At 31.8% G+C, this 23,905-nt stretch overlaps 3 protein-coding genes across 3 annotated transcripts; 2 read left to right on the top strand and 1 right to left on the bottom strand.

Moving 5' to 3' along the window:
- Nucleotides 1-1,437: 1,437 nt before the first annotated feature.
- LOC114195415 (proline-rich receptor-like protein kinase PERK2) lies at nt 1,438-2,321 on the top strand. The gene is made up of 2 exons (XM_028085880.1): nt 1,438-1,826; nt 1,881-2,321. The coding sequence occupies exons 1-2, from the start codon at nt 1,451-1,453 to the stop codon at nt 2,123-2,125; spliced, it is 621 nt and encodes a 206-aa protein (XP_027941681.1). The 5' UTR covers nt 1,438-1,450; the 3' UTR covers nt 2,126-2,321.
- A 9,923-nt stretch (nt 2,322-12,244) lies between these two features.
- On the top strand, nt 12,245-14,196 carry LOC114194290 (protein MAIN-LIKE 1-like). Its single transcript, XM_028084416.1, has 5 exons — nt 12,245-12,536; nt 12,630-13,267; nt 13,355-13,436; nt 13,533-13,942; nt 14,014-14,196. The coding sequence occupies exons 1-5, from the start codon at nt 12,245-12,247 to the stop codon at nt 14,194-14,196; spliced, it is 1,605 nt and encodes a 534-aa protein (XP_027940217.1).
- A 219-nt stretch (nt 14,197-14,415) lies between these two features.
- On the bottom strand, nt 14,416-16,832 carry LOC114194289. The gene is made up of 5 exons (XM_028084415.1): nt 16,400-16,832; nt 16,016-16,262; nt 15,569-15,940; nt 14,983-15,130; nt 14,416-14,580 (listed from the first exon to the last, which is right to left on the bottom strand). The coding sequence occupies exons 1-5, from the start codon at nt 16,830-16,832 to the stop codon at nt 14,416-14,418; spliced, it is 1,365 nt and encodes a 454-aa protein (XP_027940216.1).
- Nucleotides 16,833-23,905: the final 7,073 nt, after the last annotated feature.

Raw genomic sequence — 23,905 nt, 5'->3', positions numbered from 1 at the left:
TGGATTGTTTAAAATTAGAAAATTTCAAATTTTAAAAAGAAAAGTAAGAACTTAAAATTATTTTTATTCTCAAATTCTCAATATTTCTCTTTAGATTTTTCCTTAGTTTGATTTTGGTTTTGTACATCATTAGCTTTACTCAGATCAAGACATTGTCGGGATTATTATTGTTCAGTTGTTGTCAAGGTGTGCTTGTTTATTGATGTTATATAAGAGTTATCTTGTAATTTAAGTTTTTGTTAGAATTTTTCCTTATATCACTATATTGTTTTCTCGACTAAGGTTAGAAAAACCATATTCTTACGAATGTGAATTAATTTTTTCCCTGTTGATATCTAAATTGATTTCTTTATCATCATGAACAAAGATTTTTTGTATTTCTTTTCATAATTTATTAGTTTTTTTTAAGTTAACTAGGAAACTTTCGACCAACATTAATTAGTATTTCTTTTATCAATCTCAAAATGAAAACTTTTTAACCGACATTGTTAAAAAAAGTTGGAAAAAAGAAAAACTCCTAACCATCAATATTGTAAAAATAATCTTGCATAAAAATCACCAAGCGATGCATAAAAAATCACATATTTCATACAAAAAAAAACATGCAACATAACAAATGTAGATTTAACATTTCCAAAATTTTCAATTAATTAAAACATTAACAAGCAATAAAAAGTTAACACTACTTGCGACTAACTAGTTGACAACTCATTTTTTAATGGTTATTAAAAAAACTAACTTTTTGTATTTATAAAAAAAGAAATTAAAAAGTAAAACAATAATATAAAGTATATAAAATTTGTTTAGTGCCAAAATAATATTATTCCTATATATTTGTATATTTGTATAGTTTCACAAGAAACCTTGACTCAAAAATTCCAACAACAACTTTTATTAAATATAACACGTCATATTTTATTTTAGGCTTAAATAATAGTTTGATCTTAGTTTTTATTCAGTTTTTTTAATATAGTCATACTTTTTTTTTTTTAATTTGGTCTTAATATTCGTCAATTTTATTCAATTTGATCATTTTTACTAATACTGCTAAAATAATTAACGAAATGTGAACAGTGATGGTAACTATTCACATTCCGTTAACTATTTGAACGATGTTAAAAAAATGACTAAATTGAATAAATTCACGAATATTAGAATCAAATTAAAAAAAAAATCATACTGAAAAAACCCGAATGAAAACTAGGATCAAATCATTATTTAAACTTTTTTTTTTTATAACTCACATATATAATAAACCAGTATAAGGAGAATTAATACTTTTCCATGCATGCAGCACACCCCATTGTTAAGGAAGCATAAAAGAATATAACTCAAACTTCCAAGTGCCGCCATATAAAAAATTCACATATTCTTCCATTGTTTGTGTCTATATAATAATAACTAAGCCAAACCCATGCTTCTCCAAGCTCATTCCATCACAGCAAGAATCATGTTTGCATTGATGACAAAAACTGGATTCATGTTGCTGGCTCTGTGTGCATGCATGGTGGCATCAGAAGAAAACATGGAAGACCCTTCAACTGGTTCACTCTGCATCAGCGAGTGTGCCTCATGTCCCACCATATGTTCACAACCCCCTCCTTCTGATCTTGTCACATCATATTCAAACCATCCACCTCCTTCACCTCTTACACCACAACCACACCTTCCTCCTCCGCCACAACAACACCTCACACCACCATCATATCCACCGCCTCCACCGCTCCTAACATCATACCCCTCCCCTCCTCCACTCTCAACATCAAACCCACCACCTTCTCCACTTCTTACATCATATCCACCACCCCCTCCTCTCTTAATATCAAATGACCCACCCCCTTCTCCACTTCCAACATTCCCTCCACCGTCACTGTTACTACCACCACCGCCAAAACCCTTACAACCTCCTCCACAAACCCCTCCATCACTGCCCTCTCCTCCACCACCACCATTGAAGTCCACCAACAACAACCCTTCTTCATCAGGTTCAGGACAACCTACAGTTATTTCTGGCCCTAACTACCCCTACTACTACTATTATTCCTCAGCTGTTGCATCTTCTTTTTCTCCACATGTTATATCTTTTTTCCTCTTCGTGTCCTTCCTTCATGAACTATTCTTTTGATGGTTCGCGATGAAACAAGTATTTGTACAGTGTACAGCAATTTGACAGACATATATGTTTCTTTTTTCTTAATTCATGTTATACCTTTGTTGGGAAAATGCACGTAATGTAAGTGTAGTAGTATATAGTAAGAGGAAATTCTTTGTAAACTGTGACAAATTTAAGTTTGTTATTGATTGAATGATTTTTTTTTATACTATGTTGTGAGATGAGGTTGTATATTATATGTATAGAGACAGTTCTGTACAGAAAGTAAACACGTAATTATTGTTAAGAAATACTTGCTTTGGTTTTTGTTTTAGATATTGAGTGTCATGTGAATTACCATGAGAAACTAATATTGATGATATAATATACACGAGTTTATTCAAATTTTTATTGTTTCTGATGAATATTGATTAACATTATGATTGCTGTATAAGGAGCACACGTGTATTGTTTTTATAATTTAGTCATAAAATGGTTAAAATTAATTTCGCATCTTACGTTTTTATCAAAGCTAAATAGTATTAACTACATCAGAAACTTTATCTAAGTTTTGTTAAGAAAAAAAAAAAAAACAAACTTCATAAAATAGGTTAAAGTGTTTGCTTTAACCGTGGTTTATCTTGTGATAATTTAAGGTATAGGTTTATCTCAATAAAAGTATATATTCTTCTCTTTGTTGAAAAGAAAAGCAAATATTAAAAGACCAGGAAAAAAAGTTTTACCAGGAATCCGTGATAAATCCTAGCTGAATTTGAAAAATAATGACAGTGTGAGATTAATGAAAGAAAGAGCCAAAAGTAAAATTAGATGAAATATATAATGTGATAAAAAATGAGGTAAAATTAAATTTGTATCTACATTTAAAAATTTATTAAAATTATCTGTGAATATAAATATTTCATAAGTTCTAGTTCCTTACATCCTTATTTTAGTTAACATGTGTATTTTTTTTAAGGAAATTAATACTTTGACACAAAAAAAAAATCTTAAACATTCTTTATTAGTATGCTTTATTTGCCTTTTTAAGAACCTATTTTTTTTAAGAGAAATGTTAATTAACATATTTGCTAACGACTTTAAATAATTAAACTTTATCCGTGCATTGAACTTCACTCACCCTCCCAATTTCTCTAAATCAACTTTTGCATATTTATGCTCGTTTTTATATCCATCGTAATAATGATCGTTATTAATGAACAAAGAAAAGAACAAAATTATAAACATACTTAACCTTGTGTTTGGGTGAGGATATCAACAATTTCAAAAATTGAAATATTTGATAATTGAATTACTTACAATTGAATTATCTTTATTTCTTAAATATTTAGTTTGAATGAAATAATTGAAATATTTTAAATTTTAATTTTCATGTTTGGGTAAAACAATTTAATTTCTATTTTACATCAACTTTCACTCTATCTTTGAGTCTAACTTAATTTAGCTCGATTTTTAATTTGGTACGACTCATTTTAACTTTTGGTTCAAGTCAACCTTCGTCCCAACTCAACTTTCGGTCTGGACCGACCTAACTCGACCTTCGGCCCAGACCGACTCGACTTTTGACCCGATTCGACATTCGGCCTGACCTTCAGTCCCACCCAAACTAGTTCGACCTTTGGCTCAGTTTGGTTTGACTCGACCTTTGCCCAGGATATGAGTCTAGTAGCCATCTTCATGTGAACTTTTTGTGTAATTTAGCAATTGTGGACTATTGTTTAGAATATTGTTGGTATCTGATATGAATATGAATATGAATATATATATATATATATATATATATATATATATATATATATATATATATATATATATATATATGTATGTATATATGTATGTATGTGTGAAATGTGATGTGATTGTAATAATTTCAAAGAGAAATTCTATGTGGAAGCATTTCGTGTATGCATTGACACAAAGATTCAATATGGAGGCATCATTTCTCTAATAACTACTTACACTCAAGTAGAGTAGAGTAAGTTATGTCATGAAGAGATGAAGGAGGTCCTAGTCACTGGACTTCTAAGCACGAAGGGGACTTACCGTGTGAATGGTTGAGTGATAATCCCTTGAGATCAAAATCTGTAGAGTTTTTGAACCACCACAAGTGCACACCACCAGTAAGTGATGTCAAGTGCATGTATATAGATAATCGAGTTTAGTGTCAATTGTTTCTATGTTTATATGCATACCTATGCATGTTATCTTGTAACCTGATTTTATAGTTTTCATATGAATACTAATTGTTTACATTAGCTTACCCTTTTTTCGTGTTTACGTGTTTATTTATGGTTATCTCTTTTGCAATGATCACTTAATTGTGTGAGTAGAGAAGGATACATGTAAGAATACTCCTCTTTTGGTTAGTAATAGGACAGTAGAATAGAGTTTGATAATCTCAAGGCAATTTTCGTTTTGTTTAGAGTTAGAAAACTCTTAGACTCATATGTTTTGGTTTAGTATATATTTATATTAGTATGGTTATTTTGGAATGACTGTATTAATACTTTTATATTAGTTTTTCACTATCTGTTATGTATTATCGTTATATAATATTTTGTTTAGTCATTTATAACTATTATATGATATGTTTGTTACAAATACTAATTTTAGGATATATTTTTTCAACGTAGAAAAGTGGTATATGATCCAACAATGTTTTGTCCGTTAGTTACCTTCATGAGAGTGTGTAAAAGATGAAAATATCCTTAGTATAATAGATATACTTAACTGAATTTATCATCATCCTATCAACTGTTATTGATAAAAATCGGATTGCTTGATCTATCAATTTCATGGCTTGTTGCGAGATTCGAGAATGAGTTTTAAATTGTGGAATTTGATAATGATTTCTAAATTATGCAAAATTTGAAAGTGTTTCTTTAAAGTAGTTATTTGGAAGTGTTTTTATAAAATAGTAATTTTTATGAATTATGAAATTTGAAAATAAATATTAAATTGAAAATTTTTATGATTATTTTTGAATTACATATTCTAAAATTATTTTTTAAAGAGTACCTTTGGGATTTTGTAATTCGAAAGATACTATCAAATCTAAAAGTCACTTTAAAAAAAAAGGTTTAATCATACGAAGGTTCCTGTTTTCATTACAAAGTCTCAATTGAGTCCTCAACTTCTAAGTTGTCTTAATTGGGTTCTATTTTTTAAATATTTGTTCCAATTTAGTCCTTTTCGTTAGAGTATCATTGACGACTGAAGATGTTAATTGTATGTCATGTGTCAGCTCGTGGTTTTTTAATTTTTAATTTTTTTTTTATTTTTTTCTTGAAAAAACAGTTGACACTTGTCAAATCAAGGTTTTTACCACGTGTGAGCATGTGGTTTTTTTAGTTTTTTTATTAAATTAAAAAAAAACTATCATATGTTAAATTATGATTCTGCCATATTTCAATTATTTATGTGAAAAATCTCGGGTTGGTCCCTGTATTTATTATTTTGTCTCAATTTAGTCCTAATTTCTTTTAAATCGGGAATAATTTCATCTCTTTCAAATTGAGACCAAGTTTATCTTTATATTAATATTATAATTATATGTTTATTATAATAGATATTTTTTTAACTAAATTAAATTTATTTAAATTTAAATTTAGCATTGAATTTTATAACTTATATAAAACTATTTTAAAATTCTACTTTTGAATTTATAAAGTTGTTTAGAAATTATTAAAACAAATTTTTTAAATAAAGTTCAATGCAAAATTTAAATTTAAATAAAATTAATTTGGTTAAAAATATATATTGTAATAAAAATATCATTATAATATTGATATACAAATTAAATTTGGTCTCATTAGAAGGAATAAAATTACTCCTGTTTACAAAGAGATTAAGACTAAATTGAGACAAAACAACAAATATAAGGACCAAATAAAAATTTTTCACATAAATAATTGACACGTGGTAGAACCATAATTTTACACGTGGTAGTTTTTTTTTAAATTTAAAAAAATAAAAAAAAAACAAACTGACACATGGCAAAACCCTAATTTGACACGTGTCAACTATTTTTTCAAGAAAAAAAAAGAAAAAATTAAAAAAAAACCATAAGCTGACACGTGGCACACAGTTAACGTGGTTAATGATATTCTAACAGAAATGATCAAATTAAAACAAATTTTCAAAAAATATGATCCAATTAGGACAACTTAGAAGTTGAGGACCCAATTGAAATTTTGTAACAAAAACGGTGACATTTCATCTGATTAAACCAAAAAAAATACTCAAATTCTACAATCTAAAAGCATTTTTAGATTCAAAATATTCATTAGAATGAAAAGTTATTAATATGAAAAGTTCTTTTAAGTTGTACGATCCAATAGTCATCCCAAATTTCATAATCTCAAAAACTCATAAATAACGCAAATCAGAAATCAGAGTCTCAAAAACTCATAAATAATGCAAATCAGATATTAGAGAGTAAAGCGGAGATGACCATAATAAATTAGATTAAGAACAAAGAGGATGCTAAATTAGGTTATATATATACATATATATATATATATATATATATATATATATATATATATATATATATATATATATTGTACTAAGGTTATTTTCGTCTTTTCAATGGGAGGTTAAAAAAGCATGGGGATGCAAAAAGTATTTATCATGAAACTCCTTCCATATCAATATCAAGTGTTGGGTCACAAATAATTGGGTTGTTTGGCAGGCCATTTTGGTGGCCCAAATGTATTTGGAGCACCTGAGATCTTCATCCTCTTTAGCTCTCCTTCTCCTACATGTGAGTTACTCCAACCTTTGTTATTTATAACAGTTTTATTGTATTTGAATGAGATTATTTCACAAAAGAAACTATTTACAGTGTTCAAAATGCAATTGTTAAACCTTTTTTAGAATATCTTCCGTCAAACTTTACTTTTACGACCTGCGTGGTCGAAGAAAGTTTTTTATTTATTCAGGAATTTACGATTCAGAAAAATTATGTCTCACCATATATTTGATTTACATCACAGAGTCTTAGAAAAAAAAAATGAGGCGCTTTGTTTTTTTCTTAGATATTCAAATTTCATAACGGATATTACCTAGAACAGTGTTAAGGGTATTGAAAATTAAAACATCGAAAGAGAAAAACGAGCTAAGGAGATTAAAGGAAATGATATGATTTAAGCAAAAGAAAAATATATCAAGACATGGTCTAGATAATAGTTTACTAGTCCAAATTAAAAAATATGCATGAGTTAATTCGGTTCATAAATGTAGGACAAAGAATCAAACTGAAATTCTATAAGAAAAAACTAAAAGTTGTTTTAATATATGAATCAATTATACAAATCATGACAGAAAACATATTTATAAATTGAAGCATAAAAAAATGAAATTAAATTATCAGACGACGCAGGAGCTATCTTTAGAACTTTGTTATAATCTAATGCTTTTATGCTAATATCATCAGGAGCTCTGATGTTGTCTGATGCATTAATGTCTGATGTGTTGATAAAAAATCAACATATTTTCAATCTGTTTTGAGAAATAAAAATTAAATATATATTTTGAAAATTTAATTTATTTTAGTGAATTAAAGTTTAAATTTAAGATATTATAATTTAATAAATAAATATACGTTATAATAAATCTATGTGTTTTAAAATTTTACTAACAAAAATGATATTTTAACATTATTTTTTGACTTACTTTTGACACTGTCATCTCATTTTCATTTTCTAATTTTTCTTTTTAGTTTTTTTTTTTTTTCAAAATGTCACATGTTTGGAAGGAAAGGAGGCAAAGTATTTGGTTCTGTGAATATGAAACCTAATAGTTGAAACCAGCAGCAGCAGAGAGAACTCATTTTTGCGAATACAAAAGCAGGGCATGTGGTAGAGCTCGACAAACAAAGAACTCATTTTTTGTTCCTGCCTTTAGTCCTTTGGCTTTGTTGAGATTTTGTAGGATATTGCCACCTTTCTGGTTCATGTTTTTTTGGGTGCATTGTAGGGTATTCCATTCTATTCCGTCATTCATGTTATTGAAGGAAATTTGGGTGTTCGTTCACTTCCTGCAAGCATTGATGATTCATCTCGTTTGTCATATTCGTCTTCGTTGACAAATTGCTAGGTCATTTCTGTTAGTACTTTGTTAGACAACAACTCTATAATCTTGTGAAAAATCTTTATTCACTTCTTGTGTTATTGTTCATTCATACAATACATAATACAATTTATAGACTCACATTTTCTAACCATTGTACTCTCAACGGCTATAAACGGTTATAAACGACTAACTCATTAACTATCTAGACTCCAATAGCTAGTGCATTAACCACTCAACGGCTAGTTTCTTACAACGGCTAGTTACCCATAATGGTTAACACATTTAAGTTTATTAAAAACCTAACAAAATTCCCCCGTAAACTTAAATGCTTCTTTTATTCTCAATCTCCATTCCTTTATTCTTCATATCGTCTGCCCACATGCAATAACTCTTCTCACATTCTCACATTGTGCTTGTCCCTTTCATGAATAGTTAAGTTCTTCGCTTTCTTCACGACTGACTCCCCTTTCACTTTATCTATGGTCGACTTGTACTTCGCTTTCCATGTGGCTAACTTGCTCTCTACTCTCTCAATTTTTGCATTCTTACTGGCAAACTTGTTCTTCTCTTTGGCCGACTTGTTACTCATTGGGTTCTTTGTCTTTGTGGTCGACTTGTCGTTAACTGAGTTCTTGTCAATAGGCCGACTTCCTTTTGAAAGATTAGACCACACTCATGTATTGTTGTGCTCAATCTCCTCATCCATTTCAAGTTGTCACTTCTCATCTTGCACCTCCAGTGCAGCTCTCATATCCTTCTCAACTTGTAATTGTTCTTGCAAACTTGAAACATTTTCTTCAAATTCCAAGCGCCGCTTTTGCAAAGCCTATTTCCTTCTCTCTAAGCTTGCTTGTAAAATTAAATTGTCTCTAACCTCCTTTTCAATACTCTGTTGCAAGTCTCTTTTTGCAATTTCTAACCTTTGGATTAGAAGCTCTTCGTCTTCAAATCATGAGCTACTTAATCTTTTCACGTGCTCCACCGAGCTATCTGAGTAATCCACTTGCTCCACCAACTTATCCGAGCTATGTAGGTGTTCCACCAAGTTAACCGAGTTGGCCTCATGTTCCACCATGGTGTCCAGGGTATCTACATGCTCCACCACCCTGTTCAGGCTATCTACATGTCTCACCAACCTATGCAACCTTCTCTGTTGTCTTTTTGACCTATCCATGCTACTCGACTATCTTGTCGAGTTACCAATGATACTCAACCTTCTTGCTAAATTCTCCATGCTACTTCGTCTTCTTGCCAAGTTCTCCACTTGCTTATGCTCGACCCCCGAGCTACGCGCCATCATCAACAATGTCGCTTCTTCTTTTCCTTCTTCTGTGAGGTTAATCGTCTCTTCTTTCCTATTTTCATATCGGCAATTTTTAGCAAAATGTCCAGACTTACCACAATTGAAACATTTGTCTGAGTAACAGTCCTTTGCATAATGGTCATATTTGTCACACCTAAAGCACTCAACATTTGAGTTGCTCGATCCTCCTCTCCATGGACCTCGTCCTCTTTCGTGCCAATTTTGTTGACCGGATTGTTCTTTTTCCTCTTGTCCTCGGCTTCTACCATCAGGACCGCTTCTAATACCTCCTTGATATCGTCCTCTACCTTGAGTGTTATGAGCTTTCTCATCTTTAATTGACATCTTCATTTGGAGTAATTGATCAAGTGGCTCCCACTTCTTCTTCTTTCGTTGTTCGTGTGCTTCAAGAGATCCTGCAAGCTCTTCAACTTGACTCCTCAATCACGCACACCACATTCTCGAAGTCGTTTGTCAATGACCTCAAGATCTTCTCCACAACTCGGCTAATGGGTAACGTCTCTCCGTTTCTAGCAAGTTGGTTCACCACGATTTCAACTCGAGTAATATACTTGGTTACTCCTTCGGTCTCTTTCATCCTCATGCTCTCTAACTCGCCTCTAAGTGTTTGAAGTCACACCTACTTCATCGGTCATCTCCCTTATACGCCTTCTCCAAAATATACCACGTTTCTTTTGAAGATTTAGCACTTCCAATCTTCTCAAAGCCAGACTCGTCCACAACTTGGTACATGATGTACAAAGCTGCCTTGTCCTTCACACGTGTGTCTTTCAGCACTTTCAACTGGGCATTTGACCAACCTATAGTGTTGGCTAATTCATCGAAACCATCTTCAACCACCTCCCAATTTTCTTGGGATCCAAGAAGGGCCTTCGTTTTGAGACTCCAATTGTCATAACTAACAACCTTTGTCAACTTGGGCAGGGAAACACTATTTGTAAGACTGACCATCTCACTCTTTTTTTTTTCTCAAACACTTAGGTCTCTAGCTCTCTTTTCTCAAACACTCAAACTCTCTAGCTCTCTCTTTTTTCTACTCAGACACTCAAGCTAGCTGGCTCTTACTACCACTTTGTTAGCACTTTATAAAAAACAACTCTATAATCTTGTGAAAAAACTTTATTCACCTCTTGTGTTGTTGTTCATTCATACAATACATAATACAATTTATAGACTCACATTTCCTAACCATTGTACTCTCAACGGTTATAAACGGCTATAAATGGCTAACTCATTAACTACCTAAACTCCAAGTGCATTAACCACTCAACGACTAGTTTCTTACAACGGCTTGTTACCCATAATGGTTAACACATTTAAGTTTATTAAAAACCAAACAATTTCCTCGCTGACTATATATTTCAATTGGTGGGCAATGGTTTGGTGTTTTCCATTTCGTTATTTTTGGTGTGTATTGTGGGGTGGAATTTTTCGTTGTTTGCGACTTGGGTTACAAATGTGGTGTAGGTGTGTCTATTATGGGTGTTTTCCCTTTCGTTGTTGTTGGTGTGTGTTGTGGGGTGGAATGTTTTGTTATTTGCGGGTTGGGTTAGAAATGTGTTGTGAGTGCGTCTGTTATGTCCATTTTACGTAGCCTTCACACACTCTTCTTCTCTGCAGCCTCCCCTTTTCTCCTTTCGCGCACCTTCGCAGCCTCTCATCTTCTCCTTTCGCGCAGCAATATAATCCAGTTAAGTAATCTTATACCATCTTTGTATATTTTAATTGATTTTAGGAATGGTTGTGCAATAGACTACAAATTCGTTTCATAAAAATCAGAAACGGATCTCGTCTTAATTTTTCACCGAAATGGCTTTCCAAATCCGTTTCGCACAAGCCTAAAACGGAACACACAATCCGTTTGTTTTTTTTCACCAAAACGGATTGTGAAATCCGTTTCACAAAAGGCTGAAATGGAACACACAATCCATATTTTTTTTTTCACTAAAACGGATTCTGGAATCCGTCTCGCAGAAGGCTAAAACGGAACATGGAATCCGTTTTGGTGTTTTTTTTTGTTTTCAATCGAAACGGATTGTGAAATCCGTTTTAGAATTGTGGAAAACGGATTCTCAAATAAAAAAATACTCAAATTTAACGACATTCATAACTAGCCAAAAAAAGTAACAAGTGTTTAGAAGTAAATGACCAACAAAAGTCGAAAACATTGTAGGTCGGAATTATCACTCATCATGTTCTAAACTCAAGGCATTTTTATCTATTAAATCTACAGATTTCAATTTTGGGATTCGAAACTCCCTTTGAAAATAGTCCTAATAATGTCTGTTTTCTATGGTATTTTTCGGAATCAACAAAGTGCTTTCTGTGGTGGCCGTTACGGTTACTTTATTAGACGCTATTGGGTCTGTTATGCATGCAATACCATATCACCCCTGTATCTGGTAGGGTTGTTCCTCGTCGCTACATTGCTATAGTGGCGTTATATGTAGCTATTTAAAACCATGATTTATGTGAATGTGTTAGATAAATTTTTGGGGCATGATTAATATCTTGTTGCTTGTGGCTAAGGGATAACCAGGACAGGATTCTTACATATATATATATATATATATATGTGTGTGTGTGTGTGTGTGTTAAACTATAAGAAAATAAAATAATATATATATATATATATATATATATTGAAATTAATTAGATAAAAAACAAAAACAAAATGGCTAAGACACGAGGAAATTTATATTGGATTGTAATGTTTCAAACTTTGAATTATAGATATGGTTAGGACACGAGGAAATTTATCTAGACGTGGTTCACATGATGCACCCGAGAGTTTCACACAGGGTGCTGCATGGAAGAGACCGACAACTTCAGCTCGTAGAAGGGGTCAGCATGAGGCTAATGTTGTTCAGGATGATGTTGTTGAGAATGAGGTTTCTTATGTTCCTCAGGACGAGGAGCAGGGGATTGATAACGATGGTACAGGATTTTCAGGTGGCCCGTCTGATACATCTTTATTGACTCGGTATCAGGATCATGTTGCACGCATGATATGGGATGGTCAGATCAGTAAGAAGTTTTTATATATGTTTAATTTTGTTGTTGTTATGTATTTTTATTCTTTTTTATTTCTTTTATGTTAGTATCGAGTTGTGAAAATAGTCTCCCATATTAAAAAAGTGAAGAAATTAGGACGTCCTCACCCTTCTGTTCTACCCTTTGTGGTAGCTTCTGGATTATCGCCTCTGTGCGATATTTTATATGAATATATCGATCTTGGGTTAGTATTGGGTTTCGTGGAGAGATGGCATCCCGAGATGAATACTTTTCATCTACCCATTGGGGAGATGACCATCACTTTATATGACATCTGGTCACTCCTCCATCTTCCCATCACTGGAAATTTTTGCTCCACTGAAAATCTTGAATATGAAGATTCAATTGAGATTTTGATGACACTTCTTGGTGTTGATCGGGCCATGGCTTGTGAGGAGCTGAATCAAAGTCGGGGTGCACAAGTCAGACTTAGCTGGTTGAGAAAGTTGTATGATAGCTGTTGTGAAAACGAGCTATGGGAGTTTGCTGCACGTGCATATCTTTTGCACCTTGTAGGGTGCACGATATTTGCTAATAAAAGCGCCACCTATGTTCGTACACATTATCTCGAGCTATTTAGAGATCTCCTGACATGTCGTAGATATGCTTGGGGAGTTGCTGCTCTTATCTACTTATATGAGCAGCTAGGAGATGCCAGCTTTGCAAATACAAAGCAATTAGCTGGATATCTACCTCTTCTACAAGTACCCATTTATATTACATTTTATTCAATATTTTACTTGTTTTTTGTTTTATATCATAATAGTTAAATGAAATGTTATTTGATACAGACTTGGATATACGAGCACTTCCCTACATTGGAAAGGAAGCAATTACGGGATACATATGTGGAGACCGAACCCCGTGCCATACGTTATGTCACTAGACGCGCTATTTCCGCTATAACTAATGTTAGACTCTAGTTGGATGCCTTGACATATGATGGGATGATTTGGAACCCATATGTAGCACACAGAGCTTCTCGACCACTTCTAACACATGGCATGTTTTCTGGCTTCCTAAGGCTTGGTACCCTCGTACACCGTCATCTGCCGGAGCGTGTGTTGCGACAATTTGGCTTCATGCAGCCTATTCCACGACCGTCAAGTTCGCTTCCCATGATGGACTTTGAGGCTATTGATGATCGGTGGAAAAAGCACGAGCAGTATGTTGTACATCAAGTGGTCCAAGCACCAGCTCCTTTTTCATGTTCAGATGGATATTTGCAGTGGTTTAGGAGAGTCTCCCATCCATACATTTTACGTGGAGCTGAGACCGACCGACCTAGCCTTGTGATTGTGCCCCGACTTCGTCGAAATTTGCCAGATGACATAACAGTTCAGAGGACGTCACCGTCATCATCTTCTAGTGGTTTATTGGTATGTTACAAATTTATTTGTTCATATTATTAGTAACTTTAATATTTGAAATTAACTTGTTATTATCACAGGGTCTCGTGAAACGCATTGTAAGCGGTCTCCAGCGGATGATAGATTATAGAGACGTTACTGAGGGCACAATTGCTTGGGATCGCACGCATGAGTTATTGCAGATGGCTCGTGATGACGTTGAAGAGGAAGAGACTAGAGGAGGACGAAGAGTTCGAGGTCGACGACCATCTACGTCTGGATAGTCGATTTACTATTTATTTGTATTTGATGTTAGAATTTACATTTTTATTGGATTTTATATTAAGATATTTCATCTATATATGGGATTTTATATTAAGTTATTTAATGTTAGTAATAAGGCCAAAATATATTCGTCCCTTGGCTAGAGGAGTTAGAATTTTATATATTAGTAAAATAATTACAAACTACAAGAGTCAAATATTTAACACAATTAACAAATATCAGTCTTCCATGAGATCTACATAACTACGATCCACTACGTGTAAATCTAGGAATGCTTGCATCCTATCTCTATAAAATGATGCCCACCCTTTTGCCTTTGGGTAACAATTGCTAGATGATATGATATCCACTGTCGGTAATGGACAACCTTCTTGTAGACGAACCTGTAAATATGCAATTAGTCAATAGAGAAATAAAGTTCTTTAAAAGAATAATATATATATATATATATATATATATATATATATATATATATAAACATATATACCTACACAAAATGAGAACTATAAACATGTCCGATACAAATTAGTCGATGTTGACTTTGCAAAATAGGTGGGGATGTACGAAGTGGGAATATCGTCAAATTCTGAACTGATGACAAGCACATAAGGATTACATTATACCTATTAGCAATCGCATACCCCATTTCTGGTATAGTCATCCACTTGTCTTGATTAGCTTGTATATAATTAATTAGATTATAATAAAACAAAATCATAAAAAACTTTCAATACATAAGTTTCAACATTAGTGTGTAGAAGTTATATCCCTGATGGTGAATGAACTAGCAAAGACTTTCTCAGTTCTTCCAGACGATCATAGCCTCCAACTAATGTTGCATATTCATCTCGCCATTGACTAAGTTCTTTGTATAGATCATGTCTGATTAGAGGCCACGACTCCTCACCCATACCCAACAATGCAGCAATGCATCTATATCCACAATGACCATCCGCCACAACATCGACAACATCGAGTATATAAGGATGAAAAACATGATTGAACTATTCTAGCATGGGTATTACTTTTTCTTGAATTACACCTTTGGTCTTCATCTTGTTTTCTGTTTTTGCAACACATTTGTCTTATCTTGATGACTCAATGAAGGCGTCCACATGCTCAAAATATGAGGGATCACGTTTGGTTGACTTCTTTGATCTATGATTCTTAGGTGCACCTTTCGTCTTAACTTTACTCGGTGGCGGTAACATCGATGTCATCGAAGGGCAAACTATGTCAAGTAATTTATGTTTTATGGTCACTTTTCCTGCAATATCAACTTCTTTGAAAAGATTAAGCAGTAGATCAACCTCCCTCTGAATAGATAATTGTCCTTCGAATTATGAAGACGACACATTTGAGAAGCTCAACCTAGTCCACATGACATGAATTTCTTGGAGAGGAATCATCCCAGGATCATATCGTGCTAATTCACACGCACATGGTAGACCATAAGTTTGTCTGAGAATGCAGCCACAATGACTAGTATCGAATCCAATCTTCTTTACTCTTTCCAACTCTGGAGCAAGGAGTTCTAAGGCACATCTAGAAATACTTCCCACTAATCTTCTATAACTCAATGCCTTGTAAGAGTCACTAATCAGATTTATACTTCTTTCAAAAGACGCCTTAATTTCGTTATGTTGCAAGATAATAACGTTGTGAATTCCATCCCAACACGAACAAAGGTCTCCCATACTACTTCTAAGAACTTTCTTCAGACTCCAGTGAGCAGACTCAACTCTAGTACAATTTATACAAGGAAATCATATAAACCATTAATAAAAAAATTTAATTAATAGCAAAATGCAAACATACATGTTTGATGTTGTATTCCCAAAATGTATAACTTTGTTCGTCCATGCCTTCACAAAGAATTTCTTGTAAGGAATGATCCACGAGTCATTAACATATTCAAAGAATACAGGCCATGACTGGCAAACAAGCTCAAGACGATTAACACAATCGTTAAACTTTAATTCATCTTCACAGTCCATGACATTCTCCCAGGCTTGCAGTACAACATCCCATGCATCAACACATTTACTAACATTATGCACTTTGCCTGCACATTTTTTTGAATATGGAAACGACAAAGAAGATGATAACACTCAAGGAACACAATGCCAACAGCATTCATTAGAGTCATATCCCTATCAGTTACAATGACTTGTGGACCACCCTCGGACGTCATAAACAAACCTCTTAGTCTTTCAAGAGCCCAAATGAAATTATTTTGCTTTTCACTAGATAAAAATGCAAACGCGGCTGAGAAAGTTAATCCTGTTGAGGTCACACCAACAATCTCAAGCAATGGCAACCAATATTTGTTGGTTTTGTAAGTATTATCCATTAAGAACACAATATTGAATGAATTTAACAACTTCACATCATCAGGATGGGTCCAAAACAAATCGCTAACCACATCAGATTCATCAAGACATCTACTAAAATGGATGTAGTGATCACGTTCCAACATCAACATTAACTGTTGTAACTCAGTTCTTGAACCTCTTATTGAACGTTTGTACCTATATCTTGCATTATACACTTGCTTTAGAGTTGTAACATTACACTCATCTTTTTCTTTGAGAGTGAGAAGTATATTTGCAGGTTTTACTTGACTTTTAGTCATATCAACAAGCAACGACTGTTCAGTAGACTTCAACCTACTCGCATAGGGGTGACCAACTAGAGTAGATGAGACATCGTGATTATGGTAACCACATTTTACGTTCAACACTCATCCCTCCCCTTGAGAGATGGGTCTCCCTCTCAATCTAAAGGGACAATCACATTTTCTTGTCCCAGATAAACTCGGTTCTGCATCACATTTGTATTTTCTATATTTTCCACCTCTTTCACAACCTAATAATACATGGGTCTTTCTTCCTGGTTGTCCATTATATTTATCTGATCTTAGAATAATAACAACAAATCCAAGATTATAAGTAACCCCTCTAACCCACTTAATTAAATCTTCACGTGTTGGGAAGATATCATCAGTTGTAAAATGAGATATATAATCTTGTTCGCAGATATCATGAACACAATCAGAAAAGTCTGACATGAGACTACAATTTAGTTGTGAATCCGCTTGAGAATCCAAGAAACTCAAATAACTAAAATGATGATCTTCCATAATGAGCTATAATAAAAAAATATTTTAATACGTCAAAGAACTCATCTAGGGCAACCACATAATACATATAATAAGACATAAGAATATTAAATAAGAATATTAAAAAATAATGCAATTAAAAAAATAATGCAACACGTATTAGAGAAAAGAAAAGAATTCAACACGACAGCTCAATCGAGTGTCTCACCTATTACACAACACACATTACATATGTAAAGTAAAGTTCTCGTACATATCCAAAGTTCTGAGACAAATACGAGGTGAGACAGGAATTTTGACAACGTTTAATCAATTTTAAAACTGTTTCAGTCAATTAACATTCAAAACCTCAAATTGAAAATTGATTGCATGGTGATATTCAAAACTGATTGCATGATTCACATTAAAAAAGTCACCAATCACACAATATACATTCACTCACAAACTCACGCACACCACTGCAGTCACTCACCTATACACTAAATCCACATTCAATACCAACACACTAAATCCACAATCAACACGCACATAAACACATAAACAACATTATTCTATTTCATAACAAAAACAAAAGATTAATAAATCATAAGAACCCTTTATTTAGAAATTTCAATAACTGCATTTAAAAATTACAAAAACGGAATACCTGATTCGTTTCAGAAACATATGAAACGGATCCCAAAATCCGTTTACGAAAAAAGAACATGAAACTTGATGAAACGGCTTTTGAAATCTGTTTCAAATTTTTCTGAAACGAATCACGTATTCCGTTTCATGAAAAAAATTTAAAATTTGTGAAACGGAATACGAATTCCATTTCAGAAAAATGTGAAACGGAATTTGGAATCCGTTTCAAAAAAAAATTGGAAACTTTTTGAAACGGATTCTGTAATCCGTTTCATACTTTTCTGAAACAGAATTCGTATTCCGTTTCACAAATTTTTCAATTTTTCCGGGAAACGGAATACATGATCCGTTTCAAAATGGTGTGATACGGATTCCAGAATGTGTTTCATAAAGATTCCATGTTTTTTTTTTGAAACGGAATTTGGAATCAATTTCATACTTTTTGAAACGGAATACGAATTCCGTTTCACAGAATAAACAGAAAGAAAATGAAAAATTAATATTAACATGCCAACTCCGAAAAGGCTAACTTGGAGAGAAGATAAGAGGACGCACAGGGAACTCACAGTACCACCTTCAAGCACAAGCACAACGGACAATGACAGAGAATAAAGAAGATTGCTTTCAAAAATAAAATGAATGAACCTCAAAATAGGGACCACCACGAGAGAATGAAAGAATGAAGCAGAGAAAATTAAAGCTCAGATAGGGACCACACGAGAGAATGAAATGGAGAAAAATTAAAATGAAGGCACAATGATGAGAATGGAGAAGAAACGCAGAACGGGAAGAAATACGTATGAAATAATTTGGGGGTGCAGAGAAGTTGACAATGCAGTAAATGAAATTTACTGCTTTTCACCCACTTTCACCTATAAATTAATGAAGGGTATAATAATAAATTTTGGGGTGCAGAAGAAGGCTTGGAGGTGCAGGGAGAAGCCCCTTAATTAAGTTGACACAATGGCACATACTCAACACTCAAAACTCTTCAAATGATCTTAAAGTTTTTATAGAATCATAAATTATAGGTTTCTCATGTAGAAAAGTAGTTGCTTGAGAGTTGAGAAATAGTATCTACCAGGTCTTTCTTTCTAAAATATTTCTAATTTTAAAAAATGAAATGAATGAAATTTCTATAAACTAAAATCAACTTATATATAAATTATTTGTAAAACTTTTTTATATAATTTATTTAAATTGTTATTTTCAATTTATGTGTAAGATCTTTTGAATTAAAAAATGGAATGGTTGAAGAAAAATGATGAATCCATAAAGTCAAAGATTGAGATTGGCATGGTGGTCCCTTCTTGAAAACCAATTCACTCGTCATCACACAAAGTCTTATATATAAAGTAGTAAGGTGTTCAACTTGTACTATCCCTTATCTTCTACGGCACCACTTCAGCACTGAATAGTACCAAAATTGTTGCATGCTTTTTCACTTTCTATTCCAATCATTGCCCTATGATCGGGGAGTAGAACCATGAAAACCCATTCAAACAAACACTTGCTACTTAATTTGGAACACCACTTATGATCTACACCACTATTATAACATGAAGAAAAATACTAACTTCATTATTTGGATTGGAATTAATAAGGAAGATCTTTGGTTGAATATTTATAGGTGAAAAACATGTAATTGAAAAAGAGTTCTTACTAAAAAAATGTTATTAATTTATGTTGGAAATTCAAGTGTGAGTTTAAGTTTCAAACTGAGTAAAAACGAAAAAGTTGAATATTATATAGTGAATGAAGGTCATAAACTCATCGTCTTAAAATTTTTGACTAAAATTGGTATCAATATCTTATGTATAAATTGGACTCATGTCTTATTGGTATTGTAACGGTGATTCTCTCTCAAAAATTCATGCCCCGTGTTAATTGTATATTACCTTTCCAATGAACTCTTAGTAGTAGTATCTAGTAAGCAACTTTTTATCTTTACCAACCATAGTTCCTAGTGATAATGAATTGTGGAGAATGATGCACGTTGTTCAATTTTGACTTTGACGTGTCTACGATCTTCTCTTTTGTGGTTCGTTTTGTGGGAGGTGTAGGTATTTGCACATTTGAGTGTTTTGTACTCATTCCCTTTCTTATTTATTACTTGCGTAGTGGTTTCAACTAAAATTTCCTTTTTCTTCCCACGTCTTATATCCCTTTTCAACAATAAAATCTTGGTAAGCCATTAAATAGAAATGGACTTTCTTCACGAGTGCAAAAAGTAAAGAACAACATTAAATACCAACTTTTTTATATTGAGATCAGCAAAATAGTCAATACTAAATTTTAAATAAATAGAAGTTTTCCATAGTTTTGATAGAAATTCAGCTCGGATTTTCTTATCTAAAGTGTTGGACGTACATTTAAAAAGAAGTCACTATAAAGTAATCAATAAAGTTTTATTTAAATAAAACTGTTCATTTCATTTGTACACTTAAAATACATTTTGTCTTATAGTCTTTTTACTTAAAAATCATTATCTCTCATTTATATATACTTTTTTTAATCTCTTTTAGTCCCTATAACTTTAGATGATATAGGAATTGAAAATATTAAAAGAGATATTTTTGAGGACTGAAATGATTAAAATAATATTTGTAGGGATAAGTTTGTTAATTTTTATAATAATAATTTTATAATTCTATCAGTCATATTAAAAATGATATTTGATGATTGGTAGGGTTTGACATTCACATTTTTATTTTCAATTTTACTTTTTAATAAATAACTATTTTTTAAATTAACTCTATAATAACTAATTGAAATATAAATAAAATGAGGGAAAATTGCACTTATATTAATATTTATTGTAATTGAGTAATATAATATGAAAATTAGATTGCCTTTTTGGACTAAAAAGAGGTTAGAGTTATCGTTCTATCAGTTGTAATAAGTTATATAAGTGAGATTATTTTAAATGACATTCGCATCCTCTCCAATTTTAAAATAGATATTAATCTCTCTTATATTTTAAATAAAATGACACTTATATTATATACATCATGTCGTGTGATTTTAATTAAATGTGTCATCTAACTAAAGGTTTATGAGAAGTTCTTCTACATACATGGTTCAATGTATGTATATGATATCATCTACTTATTTTATTTGTAGATCCAAAAAGAATCTTAATTCTCTTCATGTTTATCTCCAACTCATTTTACATAAGCTTATAAAATTTCTCACATAAAGTTCGTTAGATATTTTTACATTTCATGAAACGTAAATAAATTTAGTTTTCAATATATTTTAACCTACGTTTCAGCTCTAAAAAGGACAAACACACTCTAAACAAATTTTGAATCCAAATCTAATAATTCATTATCAGTTTTGTAGTAATTCAATCTCAACTTCTTCAAGTATACATGTTATAGAGTTGTAGACTTTATAGGCATTAGATGTTTTAGAATATTCAAGCAAAATTTTATCATCAGAATCAATTTTTTAAGACTTTCATTTGTTGTTTATGACAAAAAATATTGCTAGATAGAATGGTAAAAATAAAATATGTTATACTTCCTATCTTTCTACACAATTTATAAAAAAAAAAATCCTTTTAATCAATGGTATAATATAAATTTTATTTTGTAAATTGCATATCATATTAACCCCTTCATCCCATAAATGTTTAGGAGATGAATTTACATTTAACACCGCTTTAGTAATTTTTTTTTTTGTAGTTTTTTTTAATTAATGTGATCACGAAATTAGGCGTTATATTTTTTCTATTTTTTTATTTTACACTCAACTTATGAGTTATACATTTTTTTTATTTTTTTTTAAGGATTAGATTGAGTTGAAATGTTTAACTTAATCATAAAATAAGTTCAATTCAACTTGATTTTTCTTTTTCGACAATTTGTGTTAGGTTAATCTATTGATACGCAGGAGGTGTGATCCTTTGATGGTGGTCCAAAATTAAATTCCTACACCATATAACCCTGCTTAGTCAGATTTATTAAACTAGTATTTGATTTATTATTTTATATATAATGTAATAATAAAAACGTTTATAAAAAAACAATATGAAATTATATTTAATCACTATCAGCATGACAGTGATTTAACAGATTCAGACCAATGAATTGCGAACCAAAATCTTCGGTTTTCTGATGAAAATAACCTTCACTACTTTAATGAGCAATACAATATATAAAAAAAAAAAAAAAAAAGTTGTCCAACTTTAAGATTGTTTTACAAGTACAAATATTTCGTTTTACATTTAGTAACCTAAAAATAATTTATACATGTTATTTTATATTGACTCATAACCACAAATAAGAATTCTCCAATTTCTTGCTTTAGAAACTGACTGGACCGACCACGGTTCAGGGAAATCACAAAAAAATCAAAGAAAAAACAACCAGGCAGTTAAAAAATATTCAATAGTAAATTATTTTAATTTTTTCTTAAAAAATTAAAATAAATCTAGAATCTTTTATTTCTTTTTATTCTACATATAACTTTATTATTGTTATTAAAAAAATACTGATAAATGTTATCAAAAGTTTAATATAAATAAGATAACATTTTATTTTCATTTTTACATGTATTTTAAATATCAGGAATATATAAGTTTTAAACATTAACCTTTTGACACGAATTGTTAAATTGAAACATAAGTATCAATTAGAAAAACAAGAGTATAGTTTCTGAAAAATTGAGGTTTTTTCTAATATGATAATCAAGAGTAGTTTTTGTCTCTTTTTGACCTAGACCTTGCTAGTGAGTTGTTCAGCCACTAAAAGTTACTACAAAAAATTATCTTAAGTAGGAGCATCATCAACATAAACTTTGATAGAAACATTTAAAAATTAAAATACCCTTATTTAACTCAATACTATTATAGCAGCCCCACCACCTTTTTTTCCCAACTTTTAATATGAAACCAATTTGTTCTTCTTAATATCAATAACTTTGAAACTTGAAAGGGCAATGCAATTGTCAAACCCTAATTAAATGAGCACCCCTTTAAGCCATTGAATGAATTCCATTTTCCAAATGATCACTTCTTGTTTTGCAACATTTTCCATGATCGATGGAAGTGGTTGTGAGTTAGCTTAATTGGTTCACCCTTTCTCTTTGACCTTCCAAACCTTCATCATTTTTTTCCCACCTTCTTCAAATTTAAAATTTTCTCTCAAAGCACTTGCATTAATTCAATACATCCAAACCCTTGTGAGATGTGTTGACTCTCAAACATTTGATGCCTTTGTTACAATTCTATGATGAATCCAAGTAAGATAACAATAAATACATAAACAATGCAAGAGAAAAAAAAAACCCTTAAGTTGTAGCTTCTAGAAGCTGCCCTTGATGATCACATAAAGAATTTAAAACAATAGGTTCATTGTCGGGTTGCTATTGTATGATCATGACATCCTAACAACAACAACAACAACGTAGAGAGCCTTACCTACCAAATATGGGAACATATCAAATTAAACCATAAAATAATCTCAAAATCCACAAAACCATTTTTCTTTTGTTATAATAATTCACGTGTCCTCTACACAACCCAATGATCGATTAAACAAAATTTTTTCGATGTGTGCAACTACAAATTACAATGGAATTGTTGGTTTGGCACCAATGGAATTTAGTTATTACATCTCTTCATTTTTCCGATCTTCTCGGCGAATGTGCATCACTTGCTAAGCACAAAAATATGTGGACGGCAACTCATGTTTGATGAAGTCTTTCCATACTTTGGAGAAACAAATTAAATTCACTTTTTCATTTTTGTAAGTGTTTGTGAAAAATATATTAGTGTTAGATTGAAGTCAATAATAGGTAGGCATGTTGATTGACCTAAAAATAAAATAGAAATCCTTCGTGTATATCGTGTAGTAATGCTGTAGCATCCACATTCATGAGTTCTAGAAGACAAGGAATCTCTCACAACTTTTCTTCCTAGGTAGTAGGTGAAATATTTGTACTTATAAAATTCC

This window comes from Vigna unguiculata, chromosome 8 (assembly GCF_004118075.2).
Source record: "Vigna unguiculata cultivar IT97K-499-35 chromosome 8, ASM411807v1, whole genome shotgun sequence".
In the NCBI taxonomy this organism is placed as follows: domain Eukaryota; kingdom Viridiplantae; phylum Streptophyta; class Magnoliopsida; order Fabales; family Fabaceae; genus Vigna; species Vigna unguiculata.
This window is presented reverse-complemented; position numbering and strand designations above follow the sequence as displayed.

Excerpts from the sequence above, each read along its gene's own strand:
- LOC114195415 (XM_028085880.1), top strand. The coding sequence starts at position 1,451 with ATGTTTGCATTGATGACAAAAACTGGATTCATGTTGCTGGCTCTGTGT. Across the intron at positions 1,827-1,880 it reads CCCTCCTCTCTTAATATCAA|CACCACCGCCAAAACCCTTA; the intron begins ATGACCCACCCC and ends CACTGTTACTAC.
- LOC114194290 (XM_028084416.1), top strand. The coding sequence starts at position 12,245 with ATGGTTAGGACACGAGGAAATTTATCTAGACGTGGTTCACATGATGCA. Across the intron at positions 12,537-12,629 it reads GATATGGGATGGTCAGATCA|TCTCCCATATTAAAAAAGTG; the intron begins GTAAGAAGTTTT and ends TTGTGAAAATAG. Across the intron at positions 13,437-13,532 it reads GACCGAACCCCGTGCCATAC|CACACAGAGCTTCTCGACCA; the intron begins GTTATGTCACTA and ends ACCCATATGTAG.
- LOC114194289 (XM_028084415.1), bottom strand. The coding sequence starts at position 16,832 with ATGACTAAAAGTCAAGTAAAACCTGCAAATATACTTCTCACTCTCAAA. Across the intron at positions 15,131-15,568 it reads ATTCATGTCATGTGGACTAG|ATGCATTGCTGCATTGTTGG; the intron begins GTTGAGCTTCTC and ends TTGTGGATATAG. Across the intron at positions 14,581-14,982 it reads AACTGAGAAAGTCTTTGCTA|GTTCGTCTACAAGAAGGTTG; the intron begins GTTCATTCACCA and ends GCATATTTACAG.